The sequence below is a fragment of the Capsicum annuum genome, chromosome 2 (genome assembly GCF_002878395.1).
Source record: "Capsicum annuum cultivar UCD-10X-F1 chromosome 2, UCD10Xv1.1, whole genome shotgun sequence".
NCBI lineage: Eukaryota > Viridiplantae > Streptophyta > Magnoliopsida > Solanales > Solanaceae > Capsicum > Capsicum annuum.
Genome location: NC_061112.1, coordinates 77,877,734 through 77,900,636, shown reverse-complemented (window position 1 = coordinate 77,900,636; position 22,903 = coordinate 77,877,734). Strand labels below are relative to the sequence as shown.

Sequence of the window (22,903 nt, the reverse complement as noted above, 5' to 3'; positions counted from 1 at the left end):
TGACATTTTATTTCTACTTGATGTCTTATATGAGACTTATTTAAATTTTTTTACAAGTATTTTTTATAGTAATTTTATTATATTACTTCTAATTGGTTATTATAAATCATTTAAGACGTGTCTGTTTCGTTGTTTCAATGGTGATTTTATTATGGAGAAAAGGATATGGGCTGGTCATTTTAAAAAAAATTGTCACAATGTGAAAAGGTGGACAATTGTAGTCGGTGGCTATTTTTAAGGGTAACTTACATAAATCCCTAAATTTTTAAGTGATATTATATAAAGTTTTGACTATTTTGTTAATTACATTTTGTCCCAATTTTTTAAAATGGTGATACATATGAAAAAGTGATACATTTGAAACTAACATGATATTTATTTAAGGAAATAATAGATTCTCTTTTATTCATTGTATTCTTTTATTTAAGGAAAGATATCTAATTTTTCTCTTTTTTTAGATTTAATGTAGGTGTTTTAGTTATGTTTCTCTTTTTCGTCTTTAATTATGAAATATATGGTTTGTTTGGTCTCTTTTCTCTTTTTTCGTCTTTAATTTTAGACTGTTTTTTTAGATTTAATTTTAATTATGTTTCAATTTTGCTTATAGTCTTTTTTAAAAAAATATTATTACTTTTGTTTCCTACACTGACTACACCATTACCTTTCATTAATAACATATGAATCACCCAATAATTGAAATAAATAATTGTATCTACCATATATACTACTTATTAATATCATATGAATCACTCAATAATTGAAATAAATAATTGTATCTACCATATGAATCGCCATAATACTATATATATGAATCACCCAATAATTGAAATAAATAATTATATCTACCATATGAACCACCATAATACCATATATATCGCTCATTAATATCATATGAATCACCATAATACAACACGTATTTCCCATTAATATCATATTATCACCCGTTAAAATCATACAAAATATATCTATCGTATCAATCACCATATAATGATATCATATTTATCGTTCATATGAATCACCATTAAAAAAATAAACATGTATGAATAACTAAATAAATTTATATATGTATCAATAGATTTTTAAAAAAATGAAAGAGATTTTAGGAGAGGAAAAAAAAAGTTGCATGCATTAATGGGGGAGAAAAAATCAGTAAGGAATATGATATAAGCATTAATGGAAGAGAAAAAATCAGGAAGAAAAATGATTTAATTGTTGATAATTAGGGAGATATTTTAGAGAAGGAAATCTTGAATGAGTTAATAGTGGAATAGAAATAGGATGTGAGGTTTTCTTGATATGTATCAAGAATGAAGTTGAAAAATGGGATTTTATGTAAATTTTTAAAAAATAAGGAATATTAGGTAATACAGTCTCTTAAGTATGGGATTTGTGTAATTTATCCTGTTTTTAATTTCTTTTTTTAGCCATTTGGCCCAATTGGGCACATGCAGTCTCTATACTCAATTGATACACTTTTATACCAAATTGATAAACTTTTATACTATATTAATACACTTTTTAAAAAGGAGAAAAGGAAATTTTATGCAAGCACATCCAGTCCCTATACCCAATTGATACCCTTTTATACCATATTAATACATCTTTATACTATATTGATACACTTCCAGTGTCCATATACTCAATTGATACTCAATTCATACTCTCTTATTCAAGATTGATACACTTTTAGAATACATGTAGAAACTATATAGAGTCGTATAAAATATGTATCTAAATAATAATTGTAGTTAAAAATTGTATAGAATGTGTATGAAAATGCTATAATTATTATATAGAATATGTATATGTATAGAAACTATATCATTATTATATATAAATATATATCTTTAACAATTGTATTATGTTAAAAGTATATGATATTGTATTTTATTGTATAAATAAGTAAAACTAAACAAAATAAATAGATGTTGTTTTAATAATACTGGTGAATACAAAATAATCTGAAAAAAATAATTACTCAATTGTTTAAAAAGAATAAAAAAGAGTAGAATCTATTTCTTTCCACACACCCAAGCACCTCCGGGTTTCATTTCTTCAAGTCGAACATTAAAAGAAAAAATGAAAAAAAAAATAGTGAAAAACAAACAAAAAAAAAAAAAATAGGAAGAAAGAGGAATGCAACATTCAGGGGTCATTTTGGTGGAAATGGCTACTATATGGTAATATGAATTCAAGGGTCATTTTGATGGAAATACTTTGGCCGACAGGCCATTCTTGTCCTTTCCCCTTTATTATGTCACCCATTATTAATTTTAAAAAAAAGAAAAAGTAGAATTAAAATAATAAATTAACTCTTGATGTTTTGTACTACCTTATTCAGCTGTTTCGATCGTAATTTTACTATATCACCCCTAATTAATTATTATAAGTTATTTAAGTATTAACAAATTAATAATATTTAATAAAAAGATAAATTAAACATAAAACGATAAATTAACTCTCGATATTTTAAATTAATTTGATATCTTATATTATACCCATTTAAAAAAAAATTCCAAGTATTTTTTATAAGAATTTTTTTTGTCACTTCTAATTAGTTGTTATAAGTTATTTAGACATGCCTGCTTCATTATTTCAATCGTGATTTTATTATATCACCATAATTAATTTTTATGGTCATCTAAGCATTAAAAGATTTGTATTTGTATTTTATAAATGACTAAATATTATATTGGATTATATTTATATTATGGTTTTATTGTGTTTGTATATTTAGATTATATTTGGATTATACTTGTATTTATATTCTATTTTCTTCATTACCTTTCTATTTTTTTTTTTAAAAAAATTGTATTTGTATTTGTAAGTTAATTGCATATTGTATTTAGTCGAGATGATATACAATTTATCATTTGTATTTGTATACAAACAAGTAAATGCATTAATTGTATTTTCTTGATTCTAAAATATATAAATATGTAATGTATCATTTGATAAAAACGTACCGTTTTGTATTTTTATATCAAAGCTATCATGCATATTTGTAAATAAACAAATATCACTTGATACAAATACAATGACAAACAAATGATTTTACAAATACAAATACAATATGTATTTGTATATATTATGTTTGTATAGAAATTTGAGTTGTATTTATTTGTATCAATAAATACAACTCTATCAATAAATACAAACAAATATTCGTGAAAAAAAATCAATTGTTCCTTTTCAATAATTAAAAAATACAAATGATAGTTCACACTTGTATTTATATGTTATAGATCGCATTTGTATTTGTATTTTATAGTTCACACTTGTATTTATATGTTATAGTTCGCATTTGTATTTGTATTTTATAATTCGCACTTGTGTTTGTATGTTATAGTTCGCATTTATATTTGTATTTTATAATTCGCACTTATATTTATATTTACTAGTTCGCACAAATGAAAGAAGGAGAAAAATTGAAAAGAAAAAAAAAAGAAAAAAAAGAGAAAAAATGAGGAAAAAAAAGAAATATATATATATATATAAAAAGTAATATAAAATCAAAAAAATACAAAAAAAAGGAGAAAAAATAAAAAGAAAAAAGATGAAGGGAAAAAATACAAAAAAAGAAGAAGAAGAAAAAAGAGAAAACTGAAAAAGGAAAAAAGAAAAAGAAAAAAAATGAATAAAAAATAAAGAGAAAGCAACAAAAAAAATTGAAGAAAAAAGATTGAAAAAGTTAAAAAAAAAAAAAAGAAGAGAGAATGATAGAAAATAGAAAAAGAAGAGAATGATAGAAAATAGAAAAAAAAAACAAAATATATGAAAAAAGTTATGAATTGTAATTAAAATAATTAATAGGCAAGAGGACTATAAATTATAATTAATTAAAAATTAGGCTTTAAGTGATAATAAAAACTCAATAATAACTAATCCACATAATTTTTTCAAAAATAAAAAACCCATGGAACCCACATAAAAACAAAAAAGGGGGGGCTACACGTATAGGTCCACCCTAAAAGCGAAATACAACAGCATTAAATGCCAAAAAATGAACAAAATTATTTGTTTCACTTAGCAATGCAGAATTAAATTATATACTAGTAAACTAAAATATCTATAATCTATATCTATATTTATAATATATTAAAAATGTGAAGGCCCTTAGAAATATTGATTGAACTTTTTGCCCTTCATTAAAAGATTTTAATTTTGACAAAATCATTATTTTACAATTTTTTCTAATGTTTAAGAGTTAAAAAATAATTAAATATATTTATAGTAAAATCTTTCTTTATAGTATTAAATATATTTATTTGTATTACCGTAATATTTAAATTAGGTACAACCCCATTTTACTACAATTAGCCGGTTTATTTTTGGGTTTTTGAAGTTCGAGTTGAAAACAAACATTAAATTCTCACCATAATTAGTAGTATCAAATTATATTTATATTCCACATGAATTAAAAATAATTACCACCGTTCATTCCTATTGAATTATGAAGAATAGGAGATCATACGGTAAAGAGAAGTCCTAATAGATCATGCGGGTCGTAAGTCTATATATGCCTATTGTTTGTTTGCTTATTTTTTTTATTTTTTTAAAAAGCTTCAATAGGGTTCTATAGTTATTGTACATTAAATTTGCAGCAATTTTTCTTTTGAAAGCATATTTGGTTAACCTTTATTTTGTAGCTCTTTATTATAGTTCACATCGTTTATTTAATTTTATTTCATGTTAACGTTAGTTTCATTGGTGATACTAATAAATTGTCCTTTTTGTTTATAAGTAGCGTTTGTTATTGAGTTTCTAACGTAATTTTTTTGTTTAATTTTCAGGTTCTGTTTTTTTTCTTTTATGTGGTTTTATTTATCAAGAACAACAAAATATTTTTAATGTTTGTAAGTAACTTTCGTTATTGAATCTCCAACATAATTTTGTGATTTTTAAGTTTAATTTCAGATTTTCATTTTTATTACATTGAATTTGTTTATCATTATCTTTATTATGAGTGTAATAGTAAATCCGCTACATCATGCTAATTTGTGGAAATTAAATGTATATTCATATTTATTTACTCAGTTATAAAAGTCTAAGATCACATGCTTTAATGGACACATTAAAAATTCATTTTCTTGATTAGGCAAAATGTATAAAATATGTTTTGGCTAGGTGCACGTTTGATTCAAAAGTATAAAAATATGTGTGTTTTGAATAGTGTATTCTTATAAAAACATATAAGAAGATATGTTGATTATATATATCTTCTCTCCTTTTTCTTTCTCTATTTGCGGGTTCCAGAAATATGTAATTTCTTAGCAATTTATTTTCAAGTATTTTCACTTATATTTGCAACAAATTTTGTATTATTAGGCTATACTTTATGATTTTATTGTTGATTAGATTAGTATCCTTTTTTTTCCTTTTGCTAAATTCAGTATTGATCCAAGTTAATCGTCCTATTTTCTTAATTACATAACAAATTAATACTAATATATTAAAAAGTGAAAAAAGAGAGTTGATAGTGTGGAATAACAGTGCGTATGATGTTGTCGAAAGTGAATGGAAGAAAAAACTCAACATTACCAATATCTACTTCACAATTAAGATAAATCTACTTTAAACTCGAGCATTGCATCTAATATAGTTTTATACATTTGAACTGGAAGTAATTTGAAAATTTCTCTACCAACATATGTTTTATATGTAGGTTGAATTTTTATATCTATTTGAAATACTTTTTATTGAATAGTAATGCACATTTGTAAGTCTGAATAAGTAGTAATTCCATAATGTCATATGCACCAATTAAAATTTCTTCAATATATTGTGACTAATATTACTGGTTAAAATACGTTGAGGTGGGAGGGGGGAATAATTGTTATATTTTGTTTAATAATTTTGATACTTTAATATAAGCTGTCTCTTTATAAAATACTGATTGATTCACACTAATATTTTTGAATTTCACTCAACGTTTACGATTGGATAAATGTCAATCACTCCAGCTAATTTCTACTAAAAATTCACTAACTTTGTCCTTTTAGAGCACATATACAAAGAAGAGCTCGTAGTTTAAAATAAGGTTGACAAGTTTGTTTCACCAGAAAAATGTTAATGTTTTATATTTCAGTTGCAATCAAACATGTAACTGGAGGTTAAAAATAATGCATATTTATTTCATATCTATATCTATAATCTATTCTATATCTATAATATATTAAAAGTGTGAAGGGCCTTAGAAATGTTGCTTGAACTTTTTGCCCTTAATTAAAAGTCTTTACTTCAGACAAAATAGTCGTTCCACTATTTTTTCTAATATTTAAGAGTTGAAAAATAATTAAAAGTATCTATAATGTATATCTATATCTATAATTTATAATATATTAAAAGTGTGAAAGGCCTTGAAAATATTGATTGAACATTTTACCCTTCATTAAAAGACCCCACTTTAGATAAAATCGTCTTTTCACTTTTTGTCTTCAATTATTATATCATTATTTTTATAAAATTGATAATAATTTAAGGAGTCCTAAAAATATATGGTAAGATATATTAGGAGAACTCAATAATTAAAGAGTTCTAAAAAATATGGTAAGAGAATAATACAATTTAAAACTTAAGAAATCCTAAAACATATGATAAGAATTAATTCCTAAAATATATGGTAAGAAGAATATAATTTACAAATTAATAAGTCCAAATTAATATGGTAAGAGTTTCAAATTTTCTCTCTTCCGCATGTATGTATTTTTTTTTTTATTAAAGTTGATTAAATTTTTTATATAAATATTTGTCTTATTACATTGTATACCATAGTTAGAGTACTTTTCAATGTTTTTAACTTATATAAGTACTTTTAAATTCAACTAATTTAAATCACATTAAACACATTTGATTGATTATTTAAATTTTAGAGGAATTGTGAGCCCATTAAAAGTACCTTTTCCAAAAAATCAATTCCTTTTTGACCGGATTGATTAATTTAATACTTTTCTAATTTTAAACACATTTGATTTTCTTTAAAACTTTTAACACTAGATTTGTTTAATGGCATTTAAATTTCTAGTTCATTTATATAAGTACGTCACTATTGGAATGTCGATGTTGTTGGAAGCACCTATGATGTTTGTAATTATTTTGCAAGACTAATTTTATAAGCCTATAAATTAAAAAAAAATGTCCCTTATCTTCGCTTCCTATATATATATATATATATATATATAAAGTGAAAAATAATTTTAGAAAAAAAATCAATAAATTTCATAGTTAAACGAGTCCTAAGTCTTCTTAATATCTTTTTAAATTTTACTTTTCTTTTCTTCATAATTGTGTTGAGACTTGAGCTAAGTAGTAAAATGGTAAAAAAAACTCTTCAAAGTTTATACTCCTACTTACCAATGTCATTCTCACTTTCTCTTCACCTTTCCCTGTTTATTCCTTCTTTGGACACAGTCGAAGAATAAATAGCCTCGACCTAATTTAATACAAAAATCAAAAGCAAAAAATGATGATTCATTAACCACTTAAAATTTTTGGTGGTAAAATATATATGTGCTTATTATAAAATATATGTTATGTTTAAAAGTGTGAAAGATCTTTGACAACTGATTTGAACTTTTTGCACTTTAATTTATTTAATTTTAAATAATCAAAAGTTACACGTGCAAGGCATGTGCGATTAAACTAGTATATATTATACATGGCAAAAGATTTTGCATGTCCCACATGTTTATTTTATGGTCCATCTTAATTTTATTTGCACATAAATTTGTGTAATTAAAAAATATCAAGTTTATTTTTCGAGCCTAATCTCCAAAAGATCTCGACAACTCTCAAAGTAGGGGGCATTGTATGGACAATGAAATTTTATTAAATTTAATTCCGTACGAAATTCAGATTAAATTAAATTCAAAATATATTAGTCCTAAATAAATATTGCGGATTAATATTAACAAAGTGAGCTCATTATTTGTAGCCCAAATTAATGGACTAGCCCCATAAATATTGGACTTTATTTAAATTCATATGTTTGAATTTAAATAATTAATTCAATTATATTAATCCGCAACATTTATTTAGGACTAATATATTTTGAATTTAATTTAAACCGAATTTCGTACGAAATTAAATTTAATAAAATTTCACTGTCCACAAGAGTATTAATATTTTATTAAAAAATTATGCCACAAGCATTATAAATCACATATTTAACAACTTAAAAATATAAAAGATATAAAATATTCAATTGATACCCGACCTTATATTAGTGTCACTTAAATTGAAATAGAAGAAAAAGTATTATAAATCACAATAATTAAAAATTTAAATTATTTTAATAATTAACTATCTAAATTATATTTACGTCACATAAATTAAGATAAAAAATAATATATATTGGACCCACGGTGAACACGGCATTTCAATGTCTAGTAATAGTATAAGAACAAAAATGAAAAAAATAAGTATTGTAGGCCACGGTCAGGTGTTCGTCTGATTTTATCAAAATTTGTCTTATTCTTTATCGAAATTAAAATCAAATTAATTAGTTGTAATATGTATTTAATTTGTTGTCTTATTCGTCTGATTTTGGTTCTTTTTTATTTTGGTTTCATCTTTTTATTTTTAAGAAATTTGATGATACTTTGTTTTTTTAATATTATATAGTTTTAATACATGTATCTATGGTATAATAACCATTGTGCTTTGATATCAATTTACAATTTATTTTTTGCAAAATTGGTTACTTAAAAGTTAGAAGCACAAGTTCAAGTTATAGAGTTTGTTTATAACGTTGATCTATATTCAATTTTGTTGAGCAGAAATTATGTCCCCAATTATAACTAAATTAGTTTCGGATATCTGTATTGCACGTGTATCAAGAGTTTTTTTTAAAGAACAAACATATATAAAAAATATATAAGTTGTGCGTGTATTATTTTATTAAGTACAATTTTTTTTTAAAAACAACGTAAAATTCTCAAGATAAAAAAGTGTAGTTGCTTAAAGAGAAATTTAGTCATTATACTTATTTCCTATTTTTAAAAGAACGTTGTTTTTATGAAGAGTTATTTTTATTCTTAGAATTCTATATATTTATACTCTATGTAAAATGTAATTATCTTTGAAACATTGCATACCTATACTACTTTAATCGTCATTCTTACCACTTCACTTTCCATATATGTTTTTGTTTTTGTTCTATTTCCGCTGTTTCAATCATATGACATAATTTTTTTTTTTTTTTACTAAATCCCCAACGAATTAGACATTTATGTACTTAGTAATAATAAATTAAAAATTTCATTTTATCCATAATGAGATGATTTATAATAACAAAAAATATATAATTTAATTTAAAACATAAATCATAACAATTAGTATTAAAATTTTGTACACATTTAAAATACTTCATATAAATTAATAAGAAGAGAATAAAATTTAGACTAAACTTTATAATTTTATTTATATAAACATGCATTTTGAAAAGTAAAATGATAAAGTATGGCCCAAACCCAAAAGGTCCAATAATTTAAAATACACAGAGAAAAATCAAATAGGAAAGTAAATAAATATTATTAGTACTTTGTCTGAACTCCAAAGCTTTATTGTCTTCTCATGAACATCTTTATTTTTTTTATAAGTTTTCTGCCTCTAGCATTGTTTCATTTCGCTATATTCAGAGTTTATTTTTTTGTATAAGTTTTCTGCCTCTAGCATTGTTTCATTTCGCTATATTCAGAGTTTATTTGCGAAAAATGATTTTTGGTGATAGCTTCCTTGCTGTTCCAAAATAGATTCTTTGTTATGTTGTTTCTCTTCTCCAAAATGGTGAGTTATGTTGGAGCTCTTGTGTCGATCGATGAAAGAAATAAGCAATTTTGAGCTTAGGATCTTCAATTTCTCAATGCGTTTTAACATTTATTCTCCCACGCGTTGTCTCTATCGATTGTCCATATTCAAGGTGAGCTCTCTCTTTCCTCAACCTCGATTTGTCTCGATTAACTGAGATTAAGGGGTTGATTTCTTGACGTGTAGTTGTTAATATCTCTTTTGCGAGTTTGCATTGGTGTGTAGTGTTTAAATAAGCATTTTGGTTTGGGAATTTTGACTTGGTTTTGAGTATTTCAAAGTGGATTCTTCGGTGGTGCTGGATAATTACTTAATTAGTATAGCTTCACATATAATACGTGTCAGGTATACTTAATCTTGCCAATTTTGAATAGCTTGATATTTGCATGTCAGTTGAGATACTTGAATTTAAGGTACTAAATAGAAGCAGATAAAAAGTTGTTAAAGGAAAATATTGTCTACATAAATTATTGGGAGATAGAAGATACTTGGTAAAATAGTTGAGATGCGTAACCTAATTTATACATCATTAATTTAAGAAAAAACATATGCATGAAGAGTTTTGAATTGTGACTATATGAGCCAGTTCCAAGTACGGATTAAAAAGCTGTGTCGCGGTATGTAGACTGCATGTGTAAAAATAGCTGACTATGATTAAACATCTGGTTACTATTTATTGGGATGTGCTACTTGGATGCGTGCTACATTGTCGAAGTGGAATTGGCTTCAATATAATGGGGTGGATGCTGATAATTAATATAGTTGGTCTGAATTATGTATGAGGATTGAGGCATAGTTGATGATATAAATGCAGGATAATGTTGCAATTAAAAAAAGGCAGGTCGGTGCACTAAAACTTTCGCTATGCGCAGGGTCCGGGGAAGGCCCCCACCACAAGGGTGTATTGTACGCAACCTTACCTTGCATTTTTGCCAGAGGCTGTTTCCAAGACTTGAACTCGTGACCTCCTAGTCACATGGCAGCAACTTTACCAGTAACTTTGCAATTACTACCAACAAATAAAGAAAAAACTACATTGTGACATAGATGAACATTTATCTTTATGTTGTTACTGATTATGAGGAAGCCATTGCATTTTCATGTGTTTTTGGCTTGTCCTATTTCCAAAGTACTTGTTATTGGAGACGAACTTGGCACCACCTGTCCAAATTTTTCTTCAGATATAAATATGTTTTTATTGTTCATGGAACACCTAATTCTAATTAACGTTGTGCTGCAGGGGAAAAAGAGAGTTTGACTTAAACTACCGATTGAGAACTATGATCTAGTTCTTATTGCAATAAAGGTATAAACTATATATCAAAAATCTAACTAACTTTTTTGCTTTCGCAGTCTGAAGAACAAAGTCTATAACATGTCCCTTTAGCTTTTGATTCTATCTCTTCCTTTAACTCAAATACTAAAGTGACTAATTACACAGGAAGGTTTTGAATACCATCAACACAGAGAGAGGATATCTCATTACGACATATTATCTTTCTGATCATTCCTACATGCTTCCTTTTAGTGTGTCTCATCAAGTTGGAGTTGGAAGTATTGTGATCAACGACAAAAATGAGGTACACAACTTTTAAAAGACACTCCTAATTCCTATATATAAGATGCCATAATATTAAGCTGACTGCGTTAGCATTTATAGTCCCTTGACCTCAAGAAATGATTGCTTTAGATGCTTGTTGTACAAGAAAAACATTCTGCTCCAGATCTTTCAGGTCTATGAAAAATACCAACTAATTTCATTCTTGAGGTATGCTAGTAATGGTATTTGTTAACAGAAAAAAATACGTAAACATGAGATCTTTGCCACAACCCCATAACTTATTCGGCATTTTCATGATAATATCAGTTGGGGGAGATCTTCACAAGAGTTGTGGGATAAGTGAAGGAGGAGACTAGCGGAGTTGGTGCATCAACTAATATTAGTTTTATGAATTCGCTCTAAACCTCTTATCTGTCGAGCTTGTTGGTATGTACCTATTTTGAGAGATCAAAAAATGTTAAGTGCTCTTTATGTATCAATTAATATTTGTTTTTGGAATTTCTTTAATCCTCTTATCCATAGAGCTCTTTGGTATGTAACTCTTCTGGAAAATCAAAATTAAGTGCTCTTTATTGATCAGGAGAATGTGACCTAGCATATTGGTGTTTCAATTGCTAACCGTTTGTTTTAACACCGCATGCTTTTTTTAAATGTAGTAATCTATAGTATCTGTGTCCCTCCTTTTCATAAAAATAAAAAATCTCAATATATAGTTAATGAAAATAACATTTTCTTTCAGTTCTGGAGCCTCTCAAGTTGCTGGTGCACATTCTATTAGATATGATGTTGTATTGTTGTATAGTAGCAATTCAATAATGTGTCCTTTTTTTTTCTTTATTTACTATCTTCTATGTCCTTATAATGTGTTACTGGTGTTCTTGCCTTTACTTATTAGAGTTCCTAAATTTCTCACTTTCTAATATTGTTCTTCATTCTCATATTATTGCATATTTCATTTATGGTCTTGTCTGGATATCTACTACTTTAGTATTTGTTATTTCTTCTATTGAAAACTATGGCACATACCTGATGCACAACAGAAGACTACTTTAGAATAACATACTTTAGTGTTTCTGTGATTGTGTTTTTATCTCTTTTCATTAAGGTTTTAGAATTCTCCGTAAATATTTTTGTTCGATTCATCTATGATTTTGTATTAATGACAAAGATATGAGCAAGGAAATTCAAAAAGAATTACAATAAATAAAATATCAACTGTGTTGTCTCTTAAGAAGAGGCATTGAGAAGGAAAAATATTAATTAGAACCTTGATGACGACACTGAAGCACATATTAGGCAACTTGAAACACTAAACACGTTTTGAATATTGCTTCAGGACTTAAGTGCGCCTTTGACAACACTGGGTCTTTGACAATGTTAGTTGCATTGTTTCTTGAAATATCTCCAAATTTATTTATGCATGTGCTGCTTTATTTGGTGTTAAAGATTATGCTATTTTTTTTCCGTGGCCGGAACCTGTAAGTTCTTGTCCATATAATCCATTATGAATTGCATGGATGGTTTCAATAATTCTTAGTTTTCTAAAATATAAGATGTTGTACTTACCTTGTTGATGAGCCTAGGTCGTGCTTCTTTGATGTCAAATTGCTTTATCTTTTTCCTCTTTCTTGCCTTGTATCATTGACAGTAGAAATCATGTATATGGTATCATACTATTTACCTCTACTTCTTATTAGCATCAATTTAATTGTAGCACTTTTATTTCTGTTTATGTAGTATTTACCTCTACTTGTTAGCATCAATTTAAATGTAACACTTTTATTTCTGTCCGTACAGAACTTAAATTTCTGAGCTGAGCACAATTTCCTCCGAATCTCATGGCTAGCTGATTCTATTGACTACTCCAAAGAGATGATCTTATTTGTTGTTCACATATTCCTATTAGTTGTATGTAGTAACTTGTTCACTTGTTAGAGATGGTGGTTCTATTTATGTAATATGGTGTCACTTTACTCTTGTTGGACCAGTGAGCATTTGATGTCTTATGTGGCCCATTTTAAAGACATTTTGGTTAGCATTTTCCTCCTGTCACTTTAAATAAGTGTAGCGCCCCGAGATCCCATCCCGAGACGTCACACAGTGCTTATGACTCCGAAGGACCACAAGCTAACCCTTTTCTGATATCTGTACCTGTACACTGCTTATTATCTGAAATAAATGCGAAAACTGGCCATAAGGTTCAACACATCTATACATACTCAAAAAATGAAAACTAAATGTCAATACATCTATCTGGAAAACCTCTAAACTCTCTGAACTGTGGAGTTGATGGGACATGTCCCCAACTAACTCCGTCTACTGAAAATATAAACAAAGTCTGATGCCATAATAGTAAACTGAGATTTGTTCTCGAAAGAAGAGAATTCACTACTACGACTACTGCTGCTGACTGGGACTGAACTGCTGAGGAAACTCTGGGTCCTGTGCCTCTGAACCTATGGTGCCAAATAAAACCCCATACCGCAAATGCGTCAGTATAGGGATGTACTGAGTATGTATACGAGGTAAGGCTAAATGCAAAGGCTCATGCGTGCATAATATCTAAACTGAATAATCATGAAAATGTCGTACGAGAACACATACATGAATGCACAGACCATAATCACAATCATCACAACTCTAGATACTAAAACTCGGATACCACTTTACCGCAGACTGAACTCACTACTGACACTGAGATATTGAATAACTGATTCATCTGATACTGATAACTGAGGATCTGGATGCACTTATATCAAGGACTGAATTATGAGCTTTACTGCTTTCGACTGACAGGATTTGCGATCAACCTCTCTAACGGATGATTTCAAAAACTATTATCAATGATAAGAAATATGATATATCTGAATCTGACAACAAGGATACTCAATAGAATCTGAGACTGTGAATCAAGCCTATCTGGCGACATATCTCTGAATATGATATCAAATAACTGTATATGAGATCAAGTCTATCTGATGGGATGGTCCATGAATCAATGGAACTATCTGAGTTCCTCATAATGATAGATGACTGTATTTGACAGTCCTGATTTCTGAAGATTGATATTGAAACTGAGACTGTAACTGAAACTGTGGGAAGTAGTTACTTAACCGACATGCCCCGACCTACCACAGGTGGGTTCCAACCTGTAACACCAGCTAGAAGGGTGTCAATACCGTGCCACGGGTAGAGACCTCTCTCTGGTCAATCCTCTCTAGCGGATGACCCTTACCAGGAAGTCAACCTAAGGCAATATAATAGTCAAATACTCTCTCTCTGGAGGTGACAGCCTTTTCCTGACGGTGACTCCTGTATCCTGCGCTGGCTACGCAGTTTTGGAGGTCAGGGATTGCTACTAACGACTCCGGCCTCTCTCTCGCTGACAGGAGGAGCCGCTATTCCTTCCCTCGCTCGGTGCTAGTTTCTACTCCCAACTAAAAGACTTTGACTGAATTCTTAGCTGAACACAACTAAACTGAATCTGATACTAATCATGTTTATCAAAGATCTAACTGAGCTAGGCTAAGATCACTTAGTTCCGTAACTGACGGAAATGGTATTGAATTACGGTATCTGACTGATGATACAGATCTTGAATAGATTATTCGGTCACTTCCGAGATTAAAATTGAACACTTGCATACTATTGGATCTGAGTTGATTACAGGACTGAGGCTAGATTACTAGCTATACGGAGATTACAGAGATTTCTGAGCTTTCTTACGTTTTGTAATTGTCTGAAGATACAGAGTTCTATAACTTACTGAGTTCTAAGAATCATGGCTCGACTGAAATTATCGTGAAACTGACACGGGCTCTAGACAACAGTTAAATTGTTGGGTATAAATACCCCCAGGACTCGATAACATAAAATGAAGTATAATCATTCCTCCATCATCACAACCATTCATTCATTATCGTCATCACAATCATTCATTCATCATCACAGTCATACATTCATCATCATTATCATTAAAGCATCTCTTCAAGTATTTAGGAATCATATCATATGTTTATCCTCACAATCACTAAGAAATCACTTCAAGCATTTAGGGATCATAAACATGTAATAGCGTAGGGAAACATGCTACTAGATCATACTCCATTCAACAAGGTCTTTCCTCAAGTACTTCACACCTAAATCAATCTTGACATGTATTTGGACATCAAATGATTTGGGGAAAACTTAATACTATCATGTCTTAACTTACTTGCTAACTACTTGGCATGTATTAAAAGCTTAGCATATATCAAAGAGCACATAATTGGGGAATTTACTACCATTAAATGTCCGCTTGTTCACTAAGGTCCTTCAACAAACACTAGACATGCATGGGTTCATACTTATTTGGGGATTTCCCACTATCATGGAATAATTCATCCACTTGGGCATTTTATCAAACACTAGGCATGCATAAACTAACTCACAATTTGGGGTTTCATCTTCAACATACTACAATGGCTCTTATGCTTCACCTAAGCTCTTTATCAAACCTATGGGGGACATGCTTCACTTATTCAACCATTTCTACAACCAAATACCATGAACATATCACATAAATTCCACATACTAGGGTCAAAGCTCATAAATCTTTTACACAAACATGAATCAAAAATCAACATCACAAGGAACATCAATTTCAACTCATACAAATCATGGAATCTCGTAAACATAAAAATCTTGAAGTTTTAAAAAGGGTTCTTGAGCTTCTTGGATGAAAGGAACCCAAGAATCAACATCTACATACCTTGGGGAAACTCTTTTCTTGAAGGCCTTTAGAGAGATTCTTGATTTCTCTAGATCTTTCTTGATTTTTTTGCTTGAAGAAGAGAGGAGATTTTAATTTTTTGAAAACCCTAATTTTTGGAGTGGAAAGAGAGAAAATGAGGCCAATTCTCGTGTAAAGGGGTATATATAGGGGTTGGAAAAAACCCCTTTTTGTCCTTGGAATTAAACTAAAAATCCCGATTTTTCATGCTGGCGCGACGCGCCATAATCACGCCAGTTCACTGAAAAATGGACAATTGGGAAACTGCACGATGGTGCGACGCGGTGGAATCACATTACCATCTTGGTTGGGAACTGGAACTATACTACGACGCGGTGGAATCGCGGAGGCTCATTGGATTTTGACGATTGCCATTTTGGCTGGCTTCGGACGCGCTAAGGTGCCAGTGGCACACTGTCTTACTAAAATAGCTCTAACTCTTCACCCGAGTGTCCAATTTGGGCGAATTTGGTATCGATGGAAAGCTTATTCAATGCTCTACATAACAAAACATAGAAATTAGGGAAATACCACACGATTCAAAATAATTCATACTTAGGAAAATATTTTTGAAACTTTTAGACTCGGATTTCCGCTTTACTGAATACGCTCTAAGGCTCAGACTGGAAGAGGAATTTGCGGGGTATTACAATAAGAAACAACAAGGATTTTAAACCATTTACTAAATTTGAGGCCTTGTTGTAGGCATTGGCAATCATCTAGAGCCACCTAATGAGCAAAGTTATTTAAAGAGTCCATTTGGGAGGTTTTGTGATGGTTGACTAACCATCGATTTCTTGAGTAAGTTTTTCAATTCAATGTGTCCTTTTTTCTGTTGAGAGGTGATGGTCTTCATTTGGGGTTCATATTGATGTGTATTTTTTGTTATGAATTTTTGTTGCAGTGGATGCAATGGACTTGCCATTCTTGAAATCACATTAGGACTTCATTACTGCACCAAGTTTTAGAAAAGAAGCCAAATTTGCAGCTGCTGGTTCGAACATACTATCTACTACTACATCATCCGTTAGCCCTTTTTTATTTGGGATTCGGATTCAAGTTGCTCAGTTTCTCAGGTTCAAGAATCGAGTTTTTGAAATTCAAGCAAAGAGTAAGTTTGATCATGTTTCTGATTATCAGTGCTCATTTAAACACATCATAATCCTATAACTAGTGAGATATAATTTGATTTTCTTTGTAGCCAGGAAGTATGATAAGTACAATACAGCTCAAGATTTTTTTCAGAAAGGTCTATATATGTTGGACATAGGCCAGAATAATCTTGTTGGTGGATTTTACTCCAAGACATTGGATCAAATTCTAGCTTCAATTTCAATTATTCTTTCAAAATTTGAAGATGGTCTCAAGGTCAATTTTTATAACAGAAAATTGCAGAATTTTTGAATTGATAATTAATCGCAAGTTCTAAACTCATTTATGCTTCCTCTTTGACATCACAGGAATTGTATGACTTAGGGGCCAGGAACTTTTGGGTTCATAACACAGGTTCATTGGGGTGCTTAGGTCAGCATATCATCAAATTTAAAACTGATGCATCAAAATTGGATAAGCTAGGATGTGTTAGCACAACTATATGGATGTGGTTTAGAAAAACCAGGCTTGCTCAAGTGGGTGCCTTTCAGGACTTTAATTGTCAATGTATCAGCAACTTGTTTACTCTTTCAACCTTGAAGAAAGCAGTGAGTATACATGTACTTTTTACCTTAAGGCTTCATGTCATAATCTGTTATATGATAGATGCTTTTAGTATTTTTGCTTCATCACCAAGTTTATGGTTGTCTGTATGTGTTCATTTTTATGAAATATTATATTTTCGAGTGAAGTTGATCTGAATGTATAAAGTGTTTTGTTGTTGATTGTTTCGTAAAATTTGTGCTTAATTCATAAAACTGAAGAACATAATAGAAATAGAACATAATTGTTGAATGATGCAACTAAATATCTCTTTATGAGTCTCGCCATATTAATGCTACTTAAAAAAAGAATAAATATCATTACTTTGTCACAATTGCGCAATCTAATATAATTGTGTATCTCCTGAACCTGTGAACCTGAATATTTGAGGTGAGTCAGTAATAATATATTAGGAGGTTTGTTACTCCCTTTCTCTTCTCCCGTAGTTTTTGCAGAACGAAGAAATCAGATTGCATTCACCTTTGAACTCACGACCCTTGTTGGGAACAAACTTATCTTTTCACCTATCTCTTGATCAACCTTGGAAGCAACAGACTTGTTCCAATTGTCTTTTGCCTTGGCAACTAAAATGAAAATTAGTCAAGGATTCTTCCACTTTAATGGCCTCATTCACTGTCTTGACAGTACACCCCCGTAATTCTCATTTGGCCTAATTTTGGAGGCTATCCAAGAATAAAAATAACAAGTCTTCATTTTTGAAACTTGTAACAAGAAGAGAGAGCTTTGTAAACTCCCTCACATAGTTGTGGATGAAAATAGTTTGTTTAACTTCCCTCAACTTATGTTGGGCTTCATCAACCATATTTTAAGGATAAAATTGCTCCTTCAATTCATCCTTAAACGACTCTCAATCCATAATGGTGCAAATACCACTCTCCATGTCCACCTTTTTCCTATGTCACCACCACATTGCGATGTCGCTAAAGTACATGGTTGCAATCCGGATCCTTGATGCCCCATCAACAATCTTGACATGCTCAAAATATGACCCTAGTTTCCATATAAAATTCTCGATGTCTTGAGCGTTCCTCTCACCCTTGAACACGTTGGGTTTAAGAGCCTCAATACGCGCATCGATGATATGCGGTGGAACCATGAGCTCTATGAACTCGGGCTGACTCTAGTTGTTTCTTTAGAGAGGCAACTTCTCCCCCGCGAAGTGGATTACCCCACCAATACCTCGAATATCTTGGTGTCAAATTCCCCATGTAGTGCCGACAACACCTTCATAAGCTTGAGTTCCAAGTTAGTTAGCCCCACCTTATGCACGGACAAGTCGGCCTTGACTTTGTCCAACCCTTCAAGAGCCGTGGCTTCAAGGGTGCTAATGCTGATCTCAAGACTCTTGAAGTGATGGCCCAAAACAGCCAAACCATCCTCCGTGCTAACCATTCTCTCATCAAGAGAGCCGGATGCAGATCCTTCACCATCTTCAAGGGTAGTTACGACCTCACTTACTGGAATTTGTATCTCATCTTTGTTCCTACTCTTGTCCCACTTCTTACACTTCATCTTAACCTGATTGTCTCCATCGTGAACCTCCTCTTCGCTGCCGTGTGCCATGTTTGAAGCGTTGCTTTGATACCACTTGTCACAGACCTAATTTCTAGGAGCCTGCGGAATGTTTCACTAGATGAAATGCTATGCTAAACTCAGTCCTCAACTCATGAAATTAGTCCCAAGAAAACTAAGAACATTCACACAAACAAGCACAAAGGAAAGCAATTAATTAAGACAAGTCTTTTGGGAGGCCAAAAAGCCAATTTTTGATATATTTCTAAGACAAGAAAAATACATGAATGAATCTTCCCATGAGGGCTTACAAGCTGTATATAAAGTCTACAATGTCACAGACTCATTAAATGTATGAAAATGATCCTCACAAATACTCTAGACAAAGCTAGTCAATTTTTTTTTGAAATGGCATAAACAACTCTATCCACTAGTGAGCTGTCACTATCAAGCTACCTTGTTCCAGCTCCGTTGCTATCCAGTTGCTGTAACAAAGCTCCAAGGCATAATAAATTTGTGCTATCCAGTTGCTGTAACAAAGCTCCAAGGCATAATAAATTCGTCCCATGCTTTTCTCTTTTACCTCTTAAAGCTGCTTGTGAGGTGGCTTCCATGTTTGACTTTGTGGAAGCCTCTTCAAGCTCAGAAAAATCCCCAAGACGCGGGAATTTTAATGGACGGTGACGCGGGGCATCACATTATGCTGCATTAATGGATTATAGGAAGATGTTAATCTAATGGCATGGATGAACTTTGATGCATGTCGTTTCTCAATCTCTTGATCCAGGATATTCCCTAGTAATTTAACTACTTTATCTTCGGCTCCTAAGTTTAATCTTAGCAATTTTTCAAGAATATGCGATAATTTAGTTTTGTATCTTAATGTAGATGGAACTGGTAAAGTGAACTAGAACAGAATTGCTAATTATAACAGGTTGATAGATTATATTCTCGAAAGATGTAACATTTTTTCTTCTTTTGAATGTTTAATCATTAGCCTTTTATGATTTTTATTGTGTATATGTATAATTTGCTACCATACTGACAACTGAGTAAACCTTTTATAGGTATTACCCCGTATGCGAATCTTAATCACTACGATTTACCACAAGCACTTCAAAATAGGTACAACGGATGGTTGCACCGTGAAGTTGTGTAAGTACATCACTTCATGCCCTATTCTATGAAATAATTGTTATGCTATTTTGATAATATGATTTCGTTGTAGGAATTTTACAGGAAAGATTTTGCTGATTATGCAGATTTTTGTTTTAAGATGTTCCAAGACAGAGTGAAGAACTGGTTCTTATTTAATGAGCCAAGAGTGATAGCTGCTTTAGTATATGATACTGGAAACTTTGCACCTGAAAGATGCTATTTGGAAATTGCACAGAAGAGGACTCTGCAAGTGAGTCTTACACTGTTGCCCATAATCTCATCTTATGTCATGCTTCTGCAACACAAAGATACTGTAAAAGGTATCTAAGTAAGATTTTTTTCTTCTTTTTTTGCTTTCCTTTTTGTTTGAATTGACAGTCACTTTTTAACCTTGTTTTTTTAATGCAATAACATGCAAAATAGAAAGAAAAATTTGATATTTTGTCAAATTTTATTTGGTATGAACCTTTGATAAGAGGAAAAGCCGACTACTATGGTGCTTAAATAGCAAGAGACTTTCATTTGGAATGGTATGAATTTACACACAAAGTAATGTTTTGACTTTATCTATAATGTGCTCAACACATATATAGTTTTTAACCCCAATGCACTTTATTCTGCCATACCACCAAACCAATTAAGTGTAGATCTGCTTGCTTCCCAACCTGCTTCTTCCCGGTCTTTCTTCATAAATATCCCAAAATTTAAGGACAGGATTTCAAAGCAGTCTTTGGTTGGTCACGTAGAAAAGTATATCTTAACTTCATAACTAATAGTAAGAATCTCTTTTGTGTAATCCATTCTATGAATCATACATACTTTTATGTTTACAGGAAATTTGATTCTAAAATACAATTGTATATTATTAAATAATTAAGAGCAAACCTGTGCAGTTGGTGTTAGTGTATTTAAGTAATCTTTCTGATAGTAATTGTTGGTAGCATCCTCTGCAGAGTCGAAACTAAGAAATGTTTTGCTTTCACCAGAAAATCTAGAATGTTCATTTTTGCTAAATAGGATAACTCGTTCTATCATGTATTTTGTACAAATTGCATTTTTATTCAGTTATGGGAATATTTGGTCTACTAAGGCATCCTAACCAGTTCTACTGCTCTTATTTTCATTAACCAGTTGTTTGAAAGAAGTATCAAATCATCTCTTATTGAAGGATCCTCCCATTTAGCTATACGTAATAAGAATTCACTAAAAGATGGATCTATTCGTTCCCTCATATCTCTTGTTGGTTTAATTTCTTTCCATCCGGCACCACAAGTTCGATTTGACCAAATTTTCATTTACCGTTTCAGCCTTGGTATATTTTGGAATTACTGGCAGTACCTGACAAAAATCGCCTCCTATAACTATTACTTTTTCCACCAAAGGGTTCATCAGTGTCCAGTATATCTCTGAAGCTCCTATCAATCATTTCAATTATCCGATGGCTGGCCATGGGCACTTCTTCCCAAGTAATCAGCTTGGCTTTTTTAATCAATTTAGTTCCACCACTTTGCTTTGACATGTGTGATTGTTGTATTAGTTGTCTAAAATGGTATCTCAAATCTAGAATGTGATGTATGACCTGTTGATAAAATAGCTGTAGCTACACCACTTCTTGTTGCTGCTTATACTATCATGCCTCTCGATCTGATATTTGCAAGTATTGTGCAATATAGGAGTATTTTTTTGATCCCGCTAGGTCCATCGATAAAGAACAATTTTGATTTTTCAAAATTCAGCCTTTCCAATACTAGCTTAGGGTACGTGCGTTGCATGCGAATCAAGACGTTAATTAAGAATAAATGTATGTAAAAAATAATTATTATGCGCATGTTATTTTATTAAGTACAATTTTTTTAAAAAGTATAACAAAAAATTTTGAAGATGAAAAAGTGTAGTTAATTAAGAGGAACATGATAAATCGTCGTTACAAATAAATAAGTAGAAAAATTAGATGTACGTCGGCTCAGTTTGCTTACAAAAATATCTTCCCTCATTTAAATGTATATTATTTAGTCTTTTTGTATAAATTGAGATGGTCTAAATTAATAACAACCAGAGTTTAGACACTCTAAATAATATTTAGTCATTATTTTAAAAATATAACGGCAAAGTTTGAAAACAAAAAAGTGTAGTTAATTAAAGAGAAACCTGATAAATTGTCCCACAAATAATTAAGGAGAAAAATTAGTATAGCCAAAATATATTCCTGATTTTAATTTATACTATTTAGTCCTTTTCTATAAATTGGGATGACTCAAATTAATGACAAGAAGAGTTTAGACATTTTATATAGTATTTAGTCATTATATTTATCCCCTAATTCTAAAAACATCTTATTTTTAAAGGATAGTAATATTAATTTTCAAGATTGTACATTT

At 30.3% G+C, this 22,903-nt stretch overlaps 1 protein-coding gene across 7 annotated transcripts; it reads left to right on the top strand.

Annotated features, from left to right (window-relative positions):
- The first annotated feature begins 9,553 nt into the window (after positions 1-9,553).
- Positions 9,554-22,182, top strand: LOC107858594. Of its 7 annotated transcripts, XM_047406366.1 has the most exons (11): positions 9,554-9,919; positions 10,622-10,801; positions 11,048-11,113; positions 11,249-11,387; positions 16,845-16,940; positions 17,044-17,250; positions 17,341-17,507; positions 17,600-17,839; positions 20,435-20,522; positions 20,630-20,845; positions 21,833-22,182. In XM_047406366.1, exons 7-11 carry the CDS (start codon positions 17,397-17,399, stop codon positions 21,865-21,867), a joined length of 690 nt encoding a protein of 229 aa, XP_047262322.1. In that variant the 5' UTR covers positions 9,554-9,919; positions 10,622-10,801; positions 11,048-11,113; positions 11,249-11,387; positions 16,845-16,940; positions 17,044-17,250; positions 17,341-17,396; the 3' UTR covers positions 21,868-22,182. The 7 variants fall into 7 exon arrangements, with proteins under 7 accessions (XP_047262322.1, XP_047262324.1, XP_016558809.1 ...); XM_047406368.1 differs by lacking the exon at positions 10,622-10,801 and having other exon boundaries at positions 11,253-11,387; XM_016703323.2 differs by lacking the exon at positions 10,622-10,801.
- Positions 22,183-22,903: the final 721 nt, after the last annotated feature.